The sequence below is a fragment of the Phascolarctos cinereus genome, unplaced genomic scaffold (genome assembly GCF_003287225.1).
Source record: "Phascolarctos cinereus isolate Bilbo 61053 unplaced genomic scaffold, phaCin_HiC Scaffold_9;HRSCAF=440, whole genome shotgun sequence".
NCBI lineage: Eukaryota > Metazoa > Chordata > Mammalia > Diprotodontia > Phascolarctidae > Phascolarctos > Phascolarctos cinereus.
In genome coordinates, this window is record NW_027556402.1 from 248,891,658 (window position 1) to 248,907,201 (window position 15,544).

Consider the following 15,544-nt stretch of genomic DNA (forward strand, 5'->3'; position numbering starts at 1 on the left):
TGCTACTGAGGGAGACAGCACGTTGACACCGAAATAGATTCAGGAAGCAGACCAAGTAAAAAACAAAATGATCTTATACTGGAGGGCACTCACGATTCTGTTTCCTGAGGGGATCAGGAAAGGCCTCATTAAGGAGGTGGTGTTTGGGCTGAGCCTAGGGTTTTGTGAATCGCAAACACAATGCCATTGGAAGCTGTTGTTGTTCTTAGGGTTTTTAATTTTTTAAAACACATTTGCTCCTGGGTTGAGGTACCTTGCATAGCATAAAAGCACTGGATGGTTCAGGATGACACAGGGCCCTGAGATCTGGGGGAGGAGCAAGCTCTGAAGATGCATTTCTCTAACTTCCCAGTTCTCCCTGGGCTGGCATGGATGCTTCAGCAAACATCCATTCACAGCTCCCATTTCCATCCGGCTTTACCGTTTATCAGATTCTTTCTTCAGTTGCTATGGTAGGTGGCATAAATAATATCGTCCCGATTTATGGGCTGGGAATCTGAACCCCAAGCTGCTTAAGTGACTGGCCTGGTCCTAAACAACAACCTATGGATTTCAACTCATATCCATATGACTCAAGCTCTACTTTTCTTTCAGCCGTATCAGACTGTTTCCCACAAGGGCATATGCTTCCATGATAAGTAACCAATGGGTTGCTTATAATGTTTTCTTTTCCTGTCAGGAATGTATGTAGTAGTGTTGTTCTCTTCTACATTGGCATGGCCTGGAGTGAGGGGGATCCCACTGACTGAACAGAGAAAAATGCTTTATGTTGGGAGGTATGATGGTGGTCAAGGGAGGGGGCACCACTGAGCCCATTATCTTTTTTTTTTTAACTTCTTGGATTGTAGGTTTGCCAAGTACTTTAAGATGGAGAATGGCAGTGAGTATCGGACACTCCTGAAGGCCTTTGGAATCCGTTTTGATGTACTTGTATATGGAAATGTGAGTCCTCAAACCAGACCAGGGTGGAAGGGTCAGGGGGATGCCCAGGGAAGATGCAAAAGGAGCCAATGGGATCTTCAGGGAAAGAGAGCAACAGACCTTTGAATAAGTCAGTGCCCCTGGGATGCCTTTACTCGTGGGATCTGAAGTCTCTGTGAGCTCTCTGTAGGATTGTTCGGAGGGAAGGACCTCTTATTAAATACCCTCCAGCATTCATTTTTCCCCCTCGAGCTCACTGTGTCACGTTGTGTCCGCAGGCTGGCAAGTTTAACATCATACCCACCATCATCAGTTCTGTGGCAGCCTTTACCTCAGTGGGAGTGGTAAGTCTGGGCTCCTGGCACCTGAGCATTCCCAAAGTTCCTGGTTAGGGTGGGCAGAGGGCCTCTGTGCTGGGGCTCCACGGTCCCATTATAGCAACACAAACTAAGGCACATTTTCATCTGTCCACCGCGCATCTGCCTGTCTCGTGGTGGCATCTCAGGTGACAGTTCTCTCTCTTCACTGGGTTGCCATGAAAATGAATTTTGGGGTGGCCAAAGTAAGTAAAAAGAGACAGTATTTGGTAAGATGGGCACGTCCCCTCTTTCCACACCTCTACCCATGCCTCTCTGTCTACCTTTGCACCTCTATGTTTCATCGTTAGAATATTGGATTTAGAATCAAAGGGAAATCTCTGCCACTTCACAGCTCTGTGACCTTTATTACTTTATGTCTCCAAGTCTCAGTTTTCTCATCTATAAAATGGGAATGCTAATATTTGAATTCTCTGCCTCTTCAAGTTGTTGGGAAGAAAGCGTTTTGTAAACTGATCATTCTATGGAAATATGAGTTGCTATTAGCTTTACACTGGTCAAGTCAAGTTCTGTGCCCTCTGTTGCTCTCTACCTGTTTCCTCCTTTCCTGGCCACTGGCCCTTGCCACTGCCCATGCCAGGTCTAGTTCCTGGGATCTTTGGCCACCAACAGTGTCTCTTCCCTCCAGGGCACAGTCCTCTGCGACATCATCCTGCTTAACTTCCTAAAGGGTGCAGACCAATACAAAGCCAAGAAGTTTGAAGAGGTAAGGACCCCAAGAGAGGCCAGAGGAAAGCAAGGGAAGAGGGGAAAGCCAAAGTAAAGGAGCAGCAACTAGGAAGAACTGGCTGTTCCTGTCTGAGCCTCTCAGAGATGCTATCACAACAAGGTCCGGTCAAGAGAGCTAGGGAACAGGGAGGTAGTACCTGCTGCCAGTAGCCCCAGTAAGGGTACCAGCTTCTCTCCCATTGTCTCTAGGCAGAAATTAAAATCACAGAGATCCAAAGCTTCTGGTCAGCATTTCCAAACCTGGCCCTAATACGATAGCTGCCAAGTTGAATGTACTGGCAGAAGGGAAAATAAAAGAGCCAGGTGAGAGTTCATCCTGGCAGAGCAGTAAAACTGCTTTCTCTGTGTGTGAGTGTGTGTGTGTTTCCCTATGTTGTGTAGGTACCTGGAAAAGTCTTGTGAGTTGGGTTGCTGTAATTTGCCCAGAGTTTTCAGCACAGAAAACGTCTAAGAGTTGGGTAATTGTGATTTTTATGCCATGAAGTCAATGAGTTAAGTCCTTGGCAATATCTTTGGAACCTTTTCCCTTATTGTCCCAGGAATGCCTGTATAAGAGGCAAGATCTAGTTTTAGGACCCTGATAGGAGAAGGAAGTCCAGTGGGAGGAAAGGAGAGACGTAATTATGGGTGGGTCATGACAGAAAATAGGGAATTTTGAGGGTTCTAGGAACCCTGTTGCCATTCTCAGCCGCTCTTCCTGTAAGATCCCTGGGCCCGGATAGATACTACACCAGAATGTTTTAGGTTCCTGTCTTCTCCTCCCTTCTCTTCCAGGTGAATGAAACAACTCTGCGATCTGCCGCTTCTACCAACCCCATGTATCCCAGTGACCAGACCCTGGAGGGCAGAGAGGAAAAGCAATCCACAGACTCTGGAGCCTTCTCCATTGGTCACTAGGCCTCCTCACACCAGTTTATCATTAACCTCATGCCCTAGGAATCGATACCTCATAACAGTGGACCTTCCACTGGGGAGGAGGGGGAAAGGGGAAGAGGCTCACTTTAGGAGTGGCAATAACCCAGACCCAGTTCCCAGACTTCCCAGTGTGCCAGCCAATCGGCAGTGCTCCCTGCTAGGGCTGTGCACAATCTCATGGAGAGTTTGTTACCCTCCAAGGCTTCTTCCGTCATACCACTCTTCCCATCTCAGAAGCTGAAGTCTTTCTCATGCCGCTGCCTGAGAACACCCTTGATCCCCTTCCTCATTGCATATACTCATGTGTAAAATATCTCTTTGGTGTGATTGTGATATTGTCTTCTGTGTATCCACACTAAATGATTCCCTGCATGTCATGAAGGTTATTATGAGCTCATTGTGAAAAGAAGCAAAGAAGAAAAACTGGTGCCCAAGGTGGACCCCTGGAACAATAATGAAGTTTGTTGACATATTCCCACCTTCTCTCTCAGGTCATTCCCTTACTTTAGTTCCTCCTTATTGTCTCCAGGATAAAAATATAAACTCCTAAGTCTGGCATTTAAGAAACATTGCCTCCCTTCCCAGCTTTATTTCATATTACTCCTTTTTACACACACTACATTCCAGCCAAACCAGAATATTACCTATTGCCTCCACTTGGCATCTTGTCTCCTACCTCTGGTCCTTCATACAGGCTGCCTTGTTTGTGTGGAATACACTCACTCCTTATCTCTGCCTCTCAATGTTTTTGCTCTTCAATGCTTATCTTGGGTGACACCTCCACCATTAAGCCTCCCTTGATCCCCTTCCCCCCAATGCTGGTACTCTCTCTCTCTCTCTGTCTTCATATTACCTTGTATTTACTTATCTATGTGCATGTTGTATCCCTTAGTAGAATGTAAGCTCCTTGAGGGCAAGGACTGTGTCATCTTTGTCTTCATATAGCCAGTATCTAGCACAGTGACTTGCATGTCATAGGCACTTAATAAATATTTATTGCATTGAATTATCCAACCCTTGCTTCTGACCACCTTCCTAGTCCAAGCACTTATTCCATGTTTCATTTCCACAGGTTCTTCCTCCCAAAAGATTCTAGACCAATTCATTCTCAAATGTGTCCATAGCTAATGATAATTTAAAGTGACCCTTCCCAAGGGTTGATAGGGGATTCTTTTTTTCTCTTTTTTTATTAATTTATTTTGATTTATCAGTAATCACTTCCATATGCTTTTGAGTTTAAAATTTTTCTCCACCTTTCTCCCCACCATCCTCCCCAAGACGGTGCACAATCTGCTATAGGCTATACATTTACATTCCTATTAAACATATTTTCACATTAGTGATGTTATAAGTAAAAATTAAAACCAACAGGAGGAACTATCAGAAAAAGGAAACAAAACTCAACAGAAGAGAAAAAAAAGTAGCAATTCAACTTCCATAGTTCTTTCTTTGGATGTGGACAGCATTTTCCATCACGAGGCCTCTGGAGATGTCTTAGTTTCTTGTATTGCTGGGAAGGGTTAAGTTTATCAATATTAGTCATCACACAAGGTAGCTGTTATTGTGTACAACATTCTCTTGGTTCTGCTCACTTCACTCAGCATCAGACCATATGAGTCTTTCCAGGTTTTTGTGAAGTCAGCCTGTTCGTCGTTTCTTATAGCACAATAGTATTCCATTACATTCATATACCACAACTTGCTCAGCCATTCCCCAATTGATGGGCATCCTCTCAATTTCCAATTAAAAAGAGCTGCTATAAATATTTTTGTACATGTGGGTCCTTTTCCCATTTGTATGATCTCTTTGGAATATAGCCCTAGAAGTGCTATTGCTGGGTCAAAGGGTATACACATTTTGATAGCCCTTTGGGCATAGTTCCAAATTGCTCTCCAAAATCGTTGGATCAGTGCACAACTCCACCAACAATGCATTAGTGTTCCAATTTTCCCACATCTTCTCCAACATTTAACATTTTTCTGTTTTGTCATCTTGCCCAATCTGATAGGTGTGATGTGGTACCTCAGAGTTGTTTTGAATTGCATTTCTCTAATCAATAGTGATTTAGAGCATTTTTTCATATGACTATAGATAGCTTCCATTTCTTCATCTGAGAACTGTCTGTTCATATCCTTTGACCATTTATCAATTGGGGAATGGCTTATACTCTTATAAATTTGACTTAATTCTCTGTATATTTTAGAAATGATGCAAAACTCTAAGGATTTTTTTTTAATTTTTAGGCAGTTGGGGTTAAGTGACTTGCCTAGAGTCACACAGCTACTAAGTGTCAAGAATTTGGTCTGAGGCTGGATTTGAACTCAGATCCGCCTGACTCCAGGGCCAGTGCTCTATCCACTGCACCACCTCGCTACCCCGATAGGGGATTCTTGACTATTTTGAAAACCTTCAATAGGCAAAGGAGTGATTTTCTCTTTTTTTTTTTTTAGGCAATTGGGGTTAAGTGACTTGCCCAGGGTCACACAGCTAGTAATTGTGTCAAGTGTTTGGTCTGAGGCCTGATTTGAACTCAGGTACTCCTGACTTCAGGGCCAGTGTTCTATTCGCGGTGCCACCTAGCTGCACCCTAAAGGAGTGATTTTCGAATGGTAAATTTCTAGGCATTATGACAGTTGATGGGGAAGATATTGGGGAGCTGCCTAACATGACAATCATTTTTTTTTCACGGCACTAACAGAGAGGGAAGAGGCCATCTGATTCAGCCTATACTTGTGACCCAGAAGCCTCTTGTATAAACATATCAAACCTATGTAAATCCCATTAGACCAAACAAAGCTCAAACCCTCAGAATGTGATCACAACCCACTCCAACTGAACTAATGAGTCTCAGAGCCTTGGAGACAGTCCTCATAAGGGCTCTGGTTGGGAATTTATGGGCACTGGGGCCACCTTCATTCCAGTGCCCCAAGGGAAATAGTCTTCCTGTCCAGATTCTCAAACTGAAGCAGGGGTGGGGTGCAGAAGGTGGCTGTACTCAACCTCCTCTCTTTCCTGCCCAGGAAAGATTTGTATTCAGGAAGACCTGAGCACAGGCTGCCAGGTGGCCAGTCACAGAATCTCAGAGTTAGTAAGGACTTCAGAAGTGACTGCATCCAACCTGCACTGAACAAAGAGATCTCCTTTTCGACAAGGGGATTATCCAGTCTTTGAAGACCTCCAGTGAAGGGGGAGGGAGCCCACTCCCTTCTAAAGTAGTTTGAACAGCTCTCGATTGTCAGATATGTTCACAAAACTCCTGTTCAGGTTGGCATGAAACTGGATGGTCTCTTCCAATGTAAAAATTCTGTGACTCTCTACTCTGTCTTGGTCTGTATCTCTATGTTCTCTGTCTCTGTCTGTGTCTGTCTGCCTCTCTCTCTCTCTCTCTCTCTCTCTCTCTCTCTCTCTCTCTCTCTCTCTCTCTCTCTCTCTCTCTCTCTTTCTCTCTCTCTCTCTCTCCCCCACCCCCCCCAGCCACAGAACCCTAAGCCACTCCCTGATATCCACTCTGACCATAGCTGAAATGAGCTTTTTGCTTCCTCTCCTATTCCCACAGCCCCAGTGGCCTAGGCCTTTGCTTCTGTTAATAGAAATTAGGATGTCCATTGTATCAGGAACCCATTCAGACATTGTAGTGAAAGTTTCAGCAGCCCCTCAAAGAAAAGACAAAAGAGGACCTCTGGAAATTAACTGAAATTGATGATTCTCTGTAGCCAGCTACAGGTGGTGATGCTGTGCAGGTGGCAGTGTCTTCTCTAATCTCTCAGGTAAAATTTGGTTGGAGCAAACCTGAGCTGGAAGGGATCTTAGAACATAGAAACCAGGCAAGGGATAGACCAAGAGGCTGTAACTCACCATAATGTCATTCTCTTTACACCAACAAAGGAGACCTGGAAAGTGGAAGATGTTTCTCCTGATGATATCCTGATAATCTCCTCTCGCACATCCCCTCTCAACTCTCCAAGTTGATATCTCAGTGCTATAGCCACTATGTTAAGGCTCTGTCACCTAGCATCTTGGCTATGAAAGGCAGCATGGTTCAGAGACTAGTCATGAAGAAATGAGTTCAAATCCTACCTAGGACACATACTAGCTGAGCAAATTAGTTCCTTCTCAGTTTCCTTATCTGTGAAATGGGAATAGTAATAACTATATCTCTACCTCATAGGGAAGCTATAAAGTTCAAGTGAGATAACACATGTAAATTGCTCTGTAAAAAAAAAAATTTTTTTAGGCAATTGAGGTTAAGTGACCTGCCCAGGGTCACACAGCTAGTAAGTGTCAAGTGTTTGGTCTGAGGCCAGATTTGAACTCAGGTCCTCCTGATTTCAGGGCTGGTGTTCTATCTTGCTTTGTAAATTTTAAGGGGCTGTGTGAATGTTGGAGGTTATTCCTGACTGTTTGGCCCTGGGCCAGTCACATCATCTGTTTCCATATTAGGTAAATGGATCTCATAATCCTGGCACTATCTCTCTCACATGGTTGTGAGAGACACACCTTATAAACTCAGACAGAGCTGTCAGTTATCGTTTTGAAAAATATCTAAGACTCTATGTTGAAAATAAATAGCCACGGACTCTATAATTTTTCCCCAAAAAAACAGTTTACCACCGATCTTAACCCTAAGGAATGTTAAAGGGCTTTGCCAGCCTTTCTTCTCCCAAAAGGACAATAGCTCAATTACTCAGATGTACCTTTTATTTCCCTGTTCCAAAGGATGAGGGAAAGAGTACTAATGGAAAGAGTACTGGATCTAGAGTAAGAGAACCTGAATTCAAATCCAAATTCTACTCCGTATTACCTGTGTGACCTTGAACAAGTCACTTCCCTTCTCTAGGCTTCAGTTTCTCCCTCTGGAAAAAAAAAACTGAGGAGGTTGAACTAGGTGATCTCTAATATCCCTTTCAGCTTTGAATGTGATGGCCTTGAGTGATCCATTTCAGGCCTATTCTAAACAGGGTTGGGGGTGGTTCTGAATAATGACAGACAAAAGTCAGACATAACTGCAGGAAACCTGAGTTTATTGCAGCAGTGGAGAGGTGGGGTGGGGGCGAGGTGATGCAATAGGAACAGATAAAGGGCAATGGCCGATGGCATGAAGTCCTATGCCAGCCACTACCTGTATGGAGAGAGCAGAATGAAGATGGTCTTCCAGCCCTAGCCCTAAAAGAGGCACAAGATGTTCATATGTCAGAGCTGGAAGGACTCTCTGAACGTAGAATGTTAGGCTGAAATGGACCTTAGAAACCACCCAGCCTAACCCTGTCATTTTACATATGAGAAAATTGAGGCCCAAGGTTACAGTGTTAATAAATGGAAGAGCCCAGATCCAAACACAGATACTTTGACCAATCCAGTTGTTTTTCTGCTAATCATATTGGCCTCTCCATCTTAGCCGCTATGGACTCAACTGCCCCAAATCTATCACTCCAAAATTGGGAGGACCAGAAGAGCTCATAGCTCATAGCATCCTCTTCCACAATTGTCAAAGGGAGATGGAGATTATCCCAGCTTCCATATGGAGAACTCATTGTAATGTCACTGGCGTGGGGACTCTCTGCCCCACCCCCAACTTTGGAGTCAAGGCTGTCTGCTCTCAGGAGGCTCAGGTAGAGGTAAAGACATCATGATAAGTCTTCCTTACTGTCACTCCCACCTTCCATGTTCCCTGACTCACGATTAGTACACAAAGCCACGCAGCAGCCCCAACCAAATAGCGGCTGCCCTGTTGTCCAGTATGAAAAATGCCAGCTGCTCCTATCAATCCATTTAAATTTCTTGGCCAAGCACTATAGACAAGATGGAAAGAGGTAGGTCAAAATGGGTGAGACTGGTGACCTCCAAAATATCCAAGCCAAGGAAAATAAAACACCCAATCTTAGGGCTGAGAACAGCCTTAAAGCTCATCTCAGCTCATACCGAAGTAAATTAAGGCATAAAGTGACACAAAACTCGGAAGGACTGGGACTTGAAACCAGGTCTTCTGACTCACAGTATAATGTATATTATATTCTGCTGGTATACTTCCCTAAGAAAAGGCTGATAATACTCTGATTCTCACCTGCTGCTTCATGAGCTTGGGTATCTGTGTACTGAGGATGCTAAGTGGATGTCAAGTTCATAAGGACCATTTCTCTGGGAGCTGGGCCGTCTATGTATTCTCAGATTTATAGGGATCCTTTATCAAATCCTGCTTCTCAAGAAAATGGTGACAGAGTGTGAGGGTGGATATCACCAGGAATTCTCCACAGTTAGAAGTTCAAGGGTCTGGGATAAATTGAGGGATTCGTGAGGGCCCCTTTAAGAAGGGTCAGGGAAGAAATAGTCATGCACATATTTGTGCTTTCTTAGCCAGCTATTGGTGTGAGCTCCAGTCCAAACCCAGCCTTGGTTGATTTCTTTAACTAAGTTCTCAAGTTTGCAGTGGAACTCAGAATTGTGGGTGGAAATTAGGTTGCCCCTATAGTTCTGCTGAGAAAATCTCTGAGAAATGGTAGAGGGAAAAAAGCAGAAATAGGCACAAGGAGATGATAGTAGAAGGGGAAGATCATTCAAATCGAATCTCAGAGGCTTAGATTTCAGTCCAACTTCTAAGAATCGCCCCCAAAGGAATTCTCAGGACAGATAAGACACATTTTAACTCTATCCCTACATCAGCATCCATGACATTCAGAAAAAAGGTCTGTATCTTCTAGCCAATTCTCATTCTTCTGAACTCTATTTCTCTGTACCCAGGGCCTCCACCCCAGCCCAGCTCCCGCTCACCTGAGCCTCTGTAAATGTCTTCAGCTGTCTGACTAATATATGTCTGACAGTCTGAAACCCTGGGTTCCCCAGCACATAAACTGCATCCACTTTCTTGGGTTCCAGAATGTTATTATCTGTGGCAGCTGAGACTAACTCTGTGGCTTCTTCCTTCTTCTCAGAGGAGTTGTCAGCAGAGGTAAGAGCCTCTGCTCTCTCTGGCGTCTTTGGCTCTTCAGTCTGGATGTCTACTTCCTCTAGTTTCTCTAGCATAATAACCTCATTTCCTGAAACAAAGACAAGGAGCATAATCAATATTAGTCATACTCTCTTTCGCCTACCTGGAGGTACCACGGACAGCTCCTAGATCTTCAGGTCTTCAGAGAGTTTGTGATCTTAAAGCGTTATCTCAGAGGAGATCTCTTTTTGGTTGGTGGTACAGGTTGTAACAAATTTCAGTACAAGGATATGGGAGCATTACTTCTGACTCACACTGCAGGGCCATAACAGGATGTGTGGAGAGGGGGGAAAGTTGCTGAAAGACATAAGAAAAGCTTCAGACCCTTTACCCCAATATGTAGGGAGCCTAACCCTTTAAGAAGAGTCCACAATCTCCAATAGAAAGTTGAGGGAACATGCTAGAGGTGAATAAAGCCCATATTTATCTAGTCCTTTATGGAGGCTTCCTCAAAATGGACCACAAAAGACAATGGTAGTGCTAGTGTGGTTATGCCCATTTTGTGGAGTAGAAAACCAAGGTTCAGCAAAGGAAAGTAACTTATGATCCTAGAGTTGAATTGATCCTAGATTTAGAATTGGAAGGGACCTTTGAGGTCATCTAATCCAACCCTTTCATTTTATAGTTAAGGAAAACGAAGGAAGTTAAGTGATTTGCCCAAGGTCACACAAGTGAAAAATGGCAACTCCAGGATTTGAACTCCAAATCCAGCACCCATTCCACTGCACTACATTGACTCCCTAGATGAGGAATTAGGGGGGGAAAAAACAAAGGACATCTTGGCCAGTGATTTCATTGGCTCAACTAAATGACAGGCCTAGAGGTAGATCTCAAACTTAAACATGAAATCCATAAAACCTTACTTGCATTCTATGATGTTATCCCATAACCAAATTTAATTAGTTCAACCAACAAGATGAATCAATAGGAAAGTAGGATGGGTGGAGAAAAGATGGAGAGGGAGTTGAAAAACTTACTCAAGTAAAGAGATGAAACTGTCCCTAACAGGACAAGTGACAGAATGAGGGAGAGTTTCATCACTGCTCAGTTGCTGGAGTTTAGACACACTTTCTCCTCAGTCTGGGACTTCTCCCAAGAACCCCAGATGGAAAAGGAATTATCTATGTTAATGAAAATACTGGCCTAGGAAACATGGTCATGAGAAGGAGAAAAGGGAAGAAAGGATGTGCGGGACTTTAGTGGGGAGGGAGCACAATGTTAATTTAGTTTATAGATAAACATCCCTTTTTCAGAAGCATGCATCCCTATCTTTGATTCCCCCAAGATCTGGAGCTCCTTACTGAATTAAATGAAGAGCACTGCCCCACTCCAAATTATCTTCCTGATAGAATAAGCCAGGGAAGAAGGAAACAATAGTTCCACTTTTTGGAGTAAAGGTGGGGGTGTCATGGTAATTATAGATCTAAAGATAAATTGAGCATCTATCCAGAATCTCATGTTTCAGGCAGCCATGGGTCTTGGATCTTCCTAATGCTGCAAGGGGCAATACTTGCCTCCCTGGAGATGTGAGACCCAATTTCTCAGAGTCTCAGATGACTGAATGTTAGCCTTAAACCCTTATATCAGTGTTTTAGAGGAAGTGACCAGGGTGGGGAAGACGTTATTGCCCCAAGTCTAAGGAAGCATAAATTGATAACCAGCAAGGTTCCTCATTAACATCTGAGGGGAGACCATCCCTCCGAGGTTGCTCAAGTAAACAGTTATGGGGTCCAGTCATGAATCTGTTGTGGGGGTGCCTTGACATGAGACCCCTCATACTTGGAAAACAGCGTTTTCTTTTGAATGCTATCCCAGGGAAACATGGAAATACTTCAGGTTTAAGAGAGTTATAATTCAGGTGACTGGGGGAAGGGTGTTACCTGTGAAATCAAGACTATGACAGTATTACTGGCCTCTAAGGAAAAGTTTAGGTCCTAGACATCAAGTGAAGGTTTTGGAGTAAAAAGGAAGATCTCTATCAGAGTCATGTTAAGGTAAGAAAATGAGTCAACTGACCTAAGTCTAAGAGGATGCCTTCTAAGTTTCTTCTTCACTGATTGGGATGAGTGGCTGTCAATTATCTGCCACTCTCTCAAAGGCTCTCTAGGGAGCAGAAATACAGAGGCATGTAATAACTAGCTGGGCTTAGGGTGGCAATGGCTATAAGGCAGATGTTTTATGCTAAATGTGAAAATCTTTATAGAACTGTACCCCCAGACCCTAGTCTCACAAACAAAAGGCCTCAGAATCTTGGAGTGACTTAAGATAGCAGCACTGATTTTTAATTGCTGCTTGGTCTCAAAGAGGATGTAGGGACAGCTCTGTCCCATGTCCCCTAAGAAAAGGCCCCCCCTAGCCTGAGTCTTAAAGCCTTTCTTCCTAGTACAGGGTGTGTATGTGTGGAGGGTGACACTCAATCCTAGGTATTGGGAGATTAGGCTATTTAGTCACTGAGATTGGTCAATAGCCCCTGAGCTGTAAGATAAGCCCTCAGTGGTGAGGGGCAAACTCTCTCATCATGTTCTGGTGAAATAATGGCAGACAGTTGCCCTATGATATCAGGCTTTGGCTGCCCTTTGTTTCATGTTCAAATACTTCTCCAATTGTATGTGCAACCTGATCATCTGCACCCACTTTGACAGTGTACAAAGGAGAGCAAAAATTCCCCATAGCCTCATAGATTTAGAGATAGAAGAGTGGGAATTACAGGACAGAGGAAAGTAGAGGGAAGATGAGGAGATTATGAGTATCAAATATGAGGAAAGGTGATAGGAGAGAATGGACTAGAGAATTAGAGGGAGGGAAGAAGATGTGAAAGAAAAAGATGCTTGAGAGAGAAGAATAGAAAGAAAGGAAAGAAAGAGAGGAGAATAAAGCTAAAACATTCACACAGTCCTTGGGGAGTCATCCATTTTCCCATTTGGAGCTTGCCAGGTTCTTGTGCTCAATGTTTTTCTTCCTCCTGAATCCACTATCCTTGCATATCTCAAATCCACCATCCAAATAAGTCTAATCTTCACCGCCAGACCCTGGCAGAGTGCACAGTCACTTCAATTCCCTCCTCACTCATCTTCTTTCACAAAAAAAAAATGTAGACAGCAGTGAGACAGGTTGAAGAACAAGAGATTAGATGCCCTAGGGGTTCCTCTAATTCAAAGCTACCTTGGAAAACTTCTATGGTCATGTCACCACCATGGCTGACCACAGGCTCAGATCTGTTGGCTTCTCTCTGCATATACCCAAGCACCTGGCCCAGAACTGGATGTTTGCTTGTTGATTGATCTGTGTGTGATTGATAGACAAGGACTCAAAGACATTTCTTTAAGACCTACAGCAATAATAGACAAGTCACTGTTGTCAATTACAAGGAAATTTCTTGGTTTACAACCTGACCTTGCAAGAGGGCATCTTGGTGGACGGAGCACTGGATTGTAAATAAGAAGATCTCCATAACCTCAGGCAATCACTTTCCCCTCTAAATCCCAGTTGCTTCTCCTCTCAAATTGAATTAATAATACTTGCAGTACATACTTCACAATGTAGCCATGAGAGAAATGCTTTCTAAACTTACAATGTTTTAGAAATATAAATCGTTAAAATTACATCAGCAACACCGTTTATATTGAGGTAAAGATAGAAGAAACCTCTAGATAGTGGTCCCAGTGGCTTCCCAAGTCCACTTTGCTTCCAGAGTGTCCTCTCTTTCTCTTAAAATCAGCTGAGCAAAAGACCATTACCCAAGCCATGAGAGGAGGAGGAGGAGGAGGAGGAGGAGGAGAAGAAGAGGAGGAGAAGGATAAAGAGGAGAAGAAGGAGGAGGAGAGGAGGAGGAGGAGAAGGAAGAAAAGAGAAGTGTATGCATGTATGTAGGGGAGAATCAGACTTTTAGAAATCCTCATTAAGCCCCAAGACAACTGGACTATAGAGGGAGGCAGAACGGTACAGAGAGAGGGACACAGTACAGGTATTATAGATTTCCAGATCTGAAGTGTAAGTGTCTCTGCACACTCAATATGTGCAAGGCAGAGAAAGCATGACCTTTTCATTTGATAGATGAAGAAACACACCTAAAACTCCCCCATTCCCTAGTTGGGCAAATGCCCTGTTAGGGTCTGTAAAGAAATGCCTCAAGAGCTGTGTATCTATTCCATATTCCTTCTGCCCAGCACACCCAGAACACTGCCACAGCCAGTCAAAGCTAAAGTAAAGATTGGATAAGATGGCTTGGTGCCCTAATTAAAAATAATGCACATTAGATAGCATTTTATTACCTGAATGTGCTTTACCTATTTTTAAAAAATTTCTAAATTCTTTTCCTCTGCATTTTTTTTTTGCTTTTTGGTGAGGCAATCAGGGTTAAGTGACTTGCCCAGGGTCATGCAGCTAGTAATGTGTCAAGTTTCTGAGGCTGGATTTGAACTCTGGTCCTCCTGACTCCAGAGCCAGAGCTCTATCCACTGCAACACCTAGCTGCTCCTCCTCTGTATTTTCTTATTTGGTCATGATAAGCCTGTGTGCTAGGCAGGACAAGTATGATTACCCACATTTAACAAATGAGAGGATAGTCTCAGGGAAGTAAAGGGACTGACCCAATGTCACACAGCTGTTGAATGGAAGACCCACTACTCTAATCCAGAAGTCTGACTTCCAGATCCATACTCCTCTTTCCACCAAGCTATTCTCATCCTTAAGAGCCAATTGTTATTAATGACTCCTGAAGTTTTTAGATCTTACCCAATACTTGCTTTATTGGATTGGGAAGGTATGAAGAAAGGTAAATAAAGGATGTACAGAGAGACTGTATTGGGAAGATTTACAGGAATGGAATGCCAAGATACTCAGGTCTGGAATCAGAAAAACAAGGTTCCAGGTCTATCTATGCTCCTTACTACATACATCAAATGAGGTCCCTTCTCTCGGTCTCAGTGCCCTCATGTATAAAATGAAGGGCATGAACTAAAAGATTTTATGGTCCCTTTTGATTTAAATCTATGAGTTTGTGAACCTATGTTCCATTCTGTCTTTGGGTCCCAGTTTTCTTATCTATTTATAAGTGAGGGAGTTGAACTAGGTCAGAGGTTCTTAATCTAGACAGCTTCCATGACCTCAGGAGGTCTAGGAACTGGGATGAGGGGGGGGGATGTATCCTTTCTATATCCTCTAACTGAAGTTTATCATTTCTTTCAATTATTTAAAAATTATATTCTGAGCAAAGACCGCATAGGTTTCACCAGACTGCCGAGGTGTTCCATGACCCAAAATAGGTTAAGGACCCTTGGATTAGATGACCTGAAGGTTTCTTCGTACTCAAATAACAAAAATGCTTGGGGCTATTTCAGCACCCTGAGATCCACAGGCCATGTTCCAAGTTCTAAGGTCTTTTCCATCTCTGATCTTCAGGTCCTTACTAGAAACAAGACATATGAAATCATGCAACCAATAGAGTTGTCTATTCTAGTTCTCCGTCTCCACTTGCCATTGACTGTCCCACTTCCATTTTCCTTTCCTCCTTAAAAAGTGGTCCCCTATGAACCCCTTCTCAGTATCTGTGTGTAAGTCTAGTGGTCCCCTACAGGCTTGATGTGAAGGGGGTGCAAAGAGAACAAAGAAAGGAGCCCAA

The 15,544-nt window shown here is 43.5% G+C and overlaps 1 protein-coding gene across 1 annotated transcript in view; it reads left to right on the top strand.

The window, feature by feature from the left end:
- P2RX3 (purinergic receptor P2X 3) overlaps nucleotides 1-3,956 on the top strand; it is a 36,321-nt gene extending 32,365 nt beyond the window's left edge. The window contains exons 9-12 of the mRNA XM_020974575.2: nucleotides 849-942; nucleotides 1,200-1,265; nucleotides 1,927-2,004; nucleotides 2,802-3,956. Of these exons, the coding sequence (XP_020830234.1) occupies nucleotides 849-942; nucleotides 1,200-1,265; nucleotides 1,927-2,004; nucleotides 2,802-2,924 (361 nt within the window). The 3' untranslated portion in view covers nucleotides 2,925-3,956. The remainder of the gene's footprint in view (nucleotides 1-848; nucleotides 943-1,199; nucleotides 1,266-1,926; nucleotides 2,005-2,801) is intronic.
- Nucleotides 3,957-15,544: the final 11,588 nt, after the last annotated feature.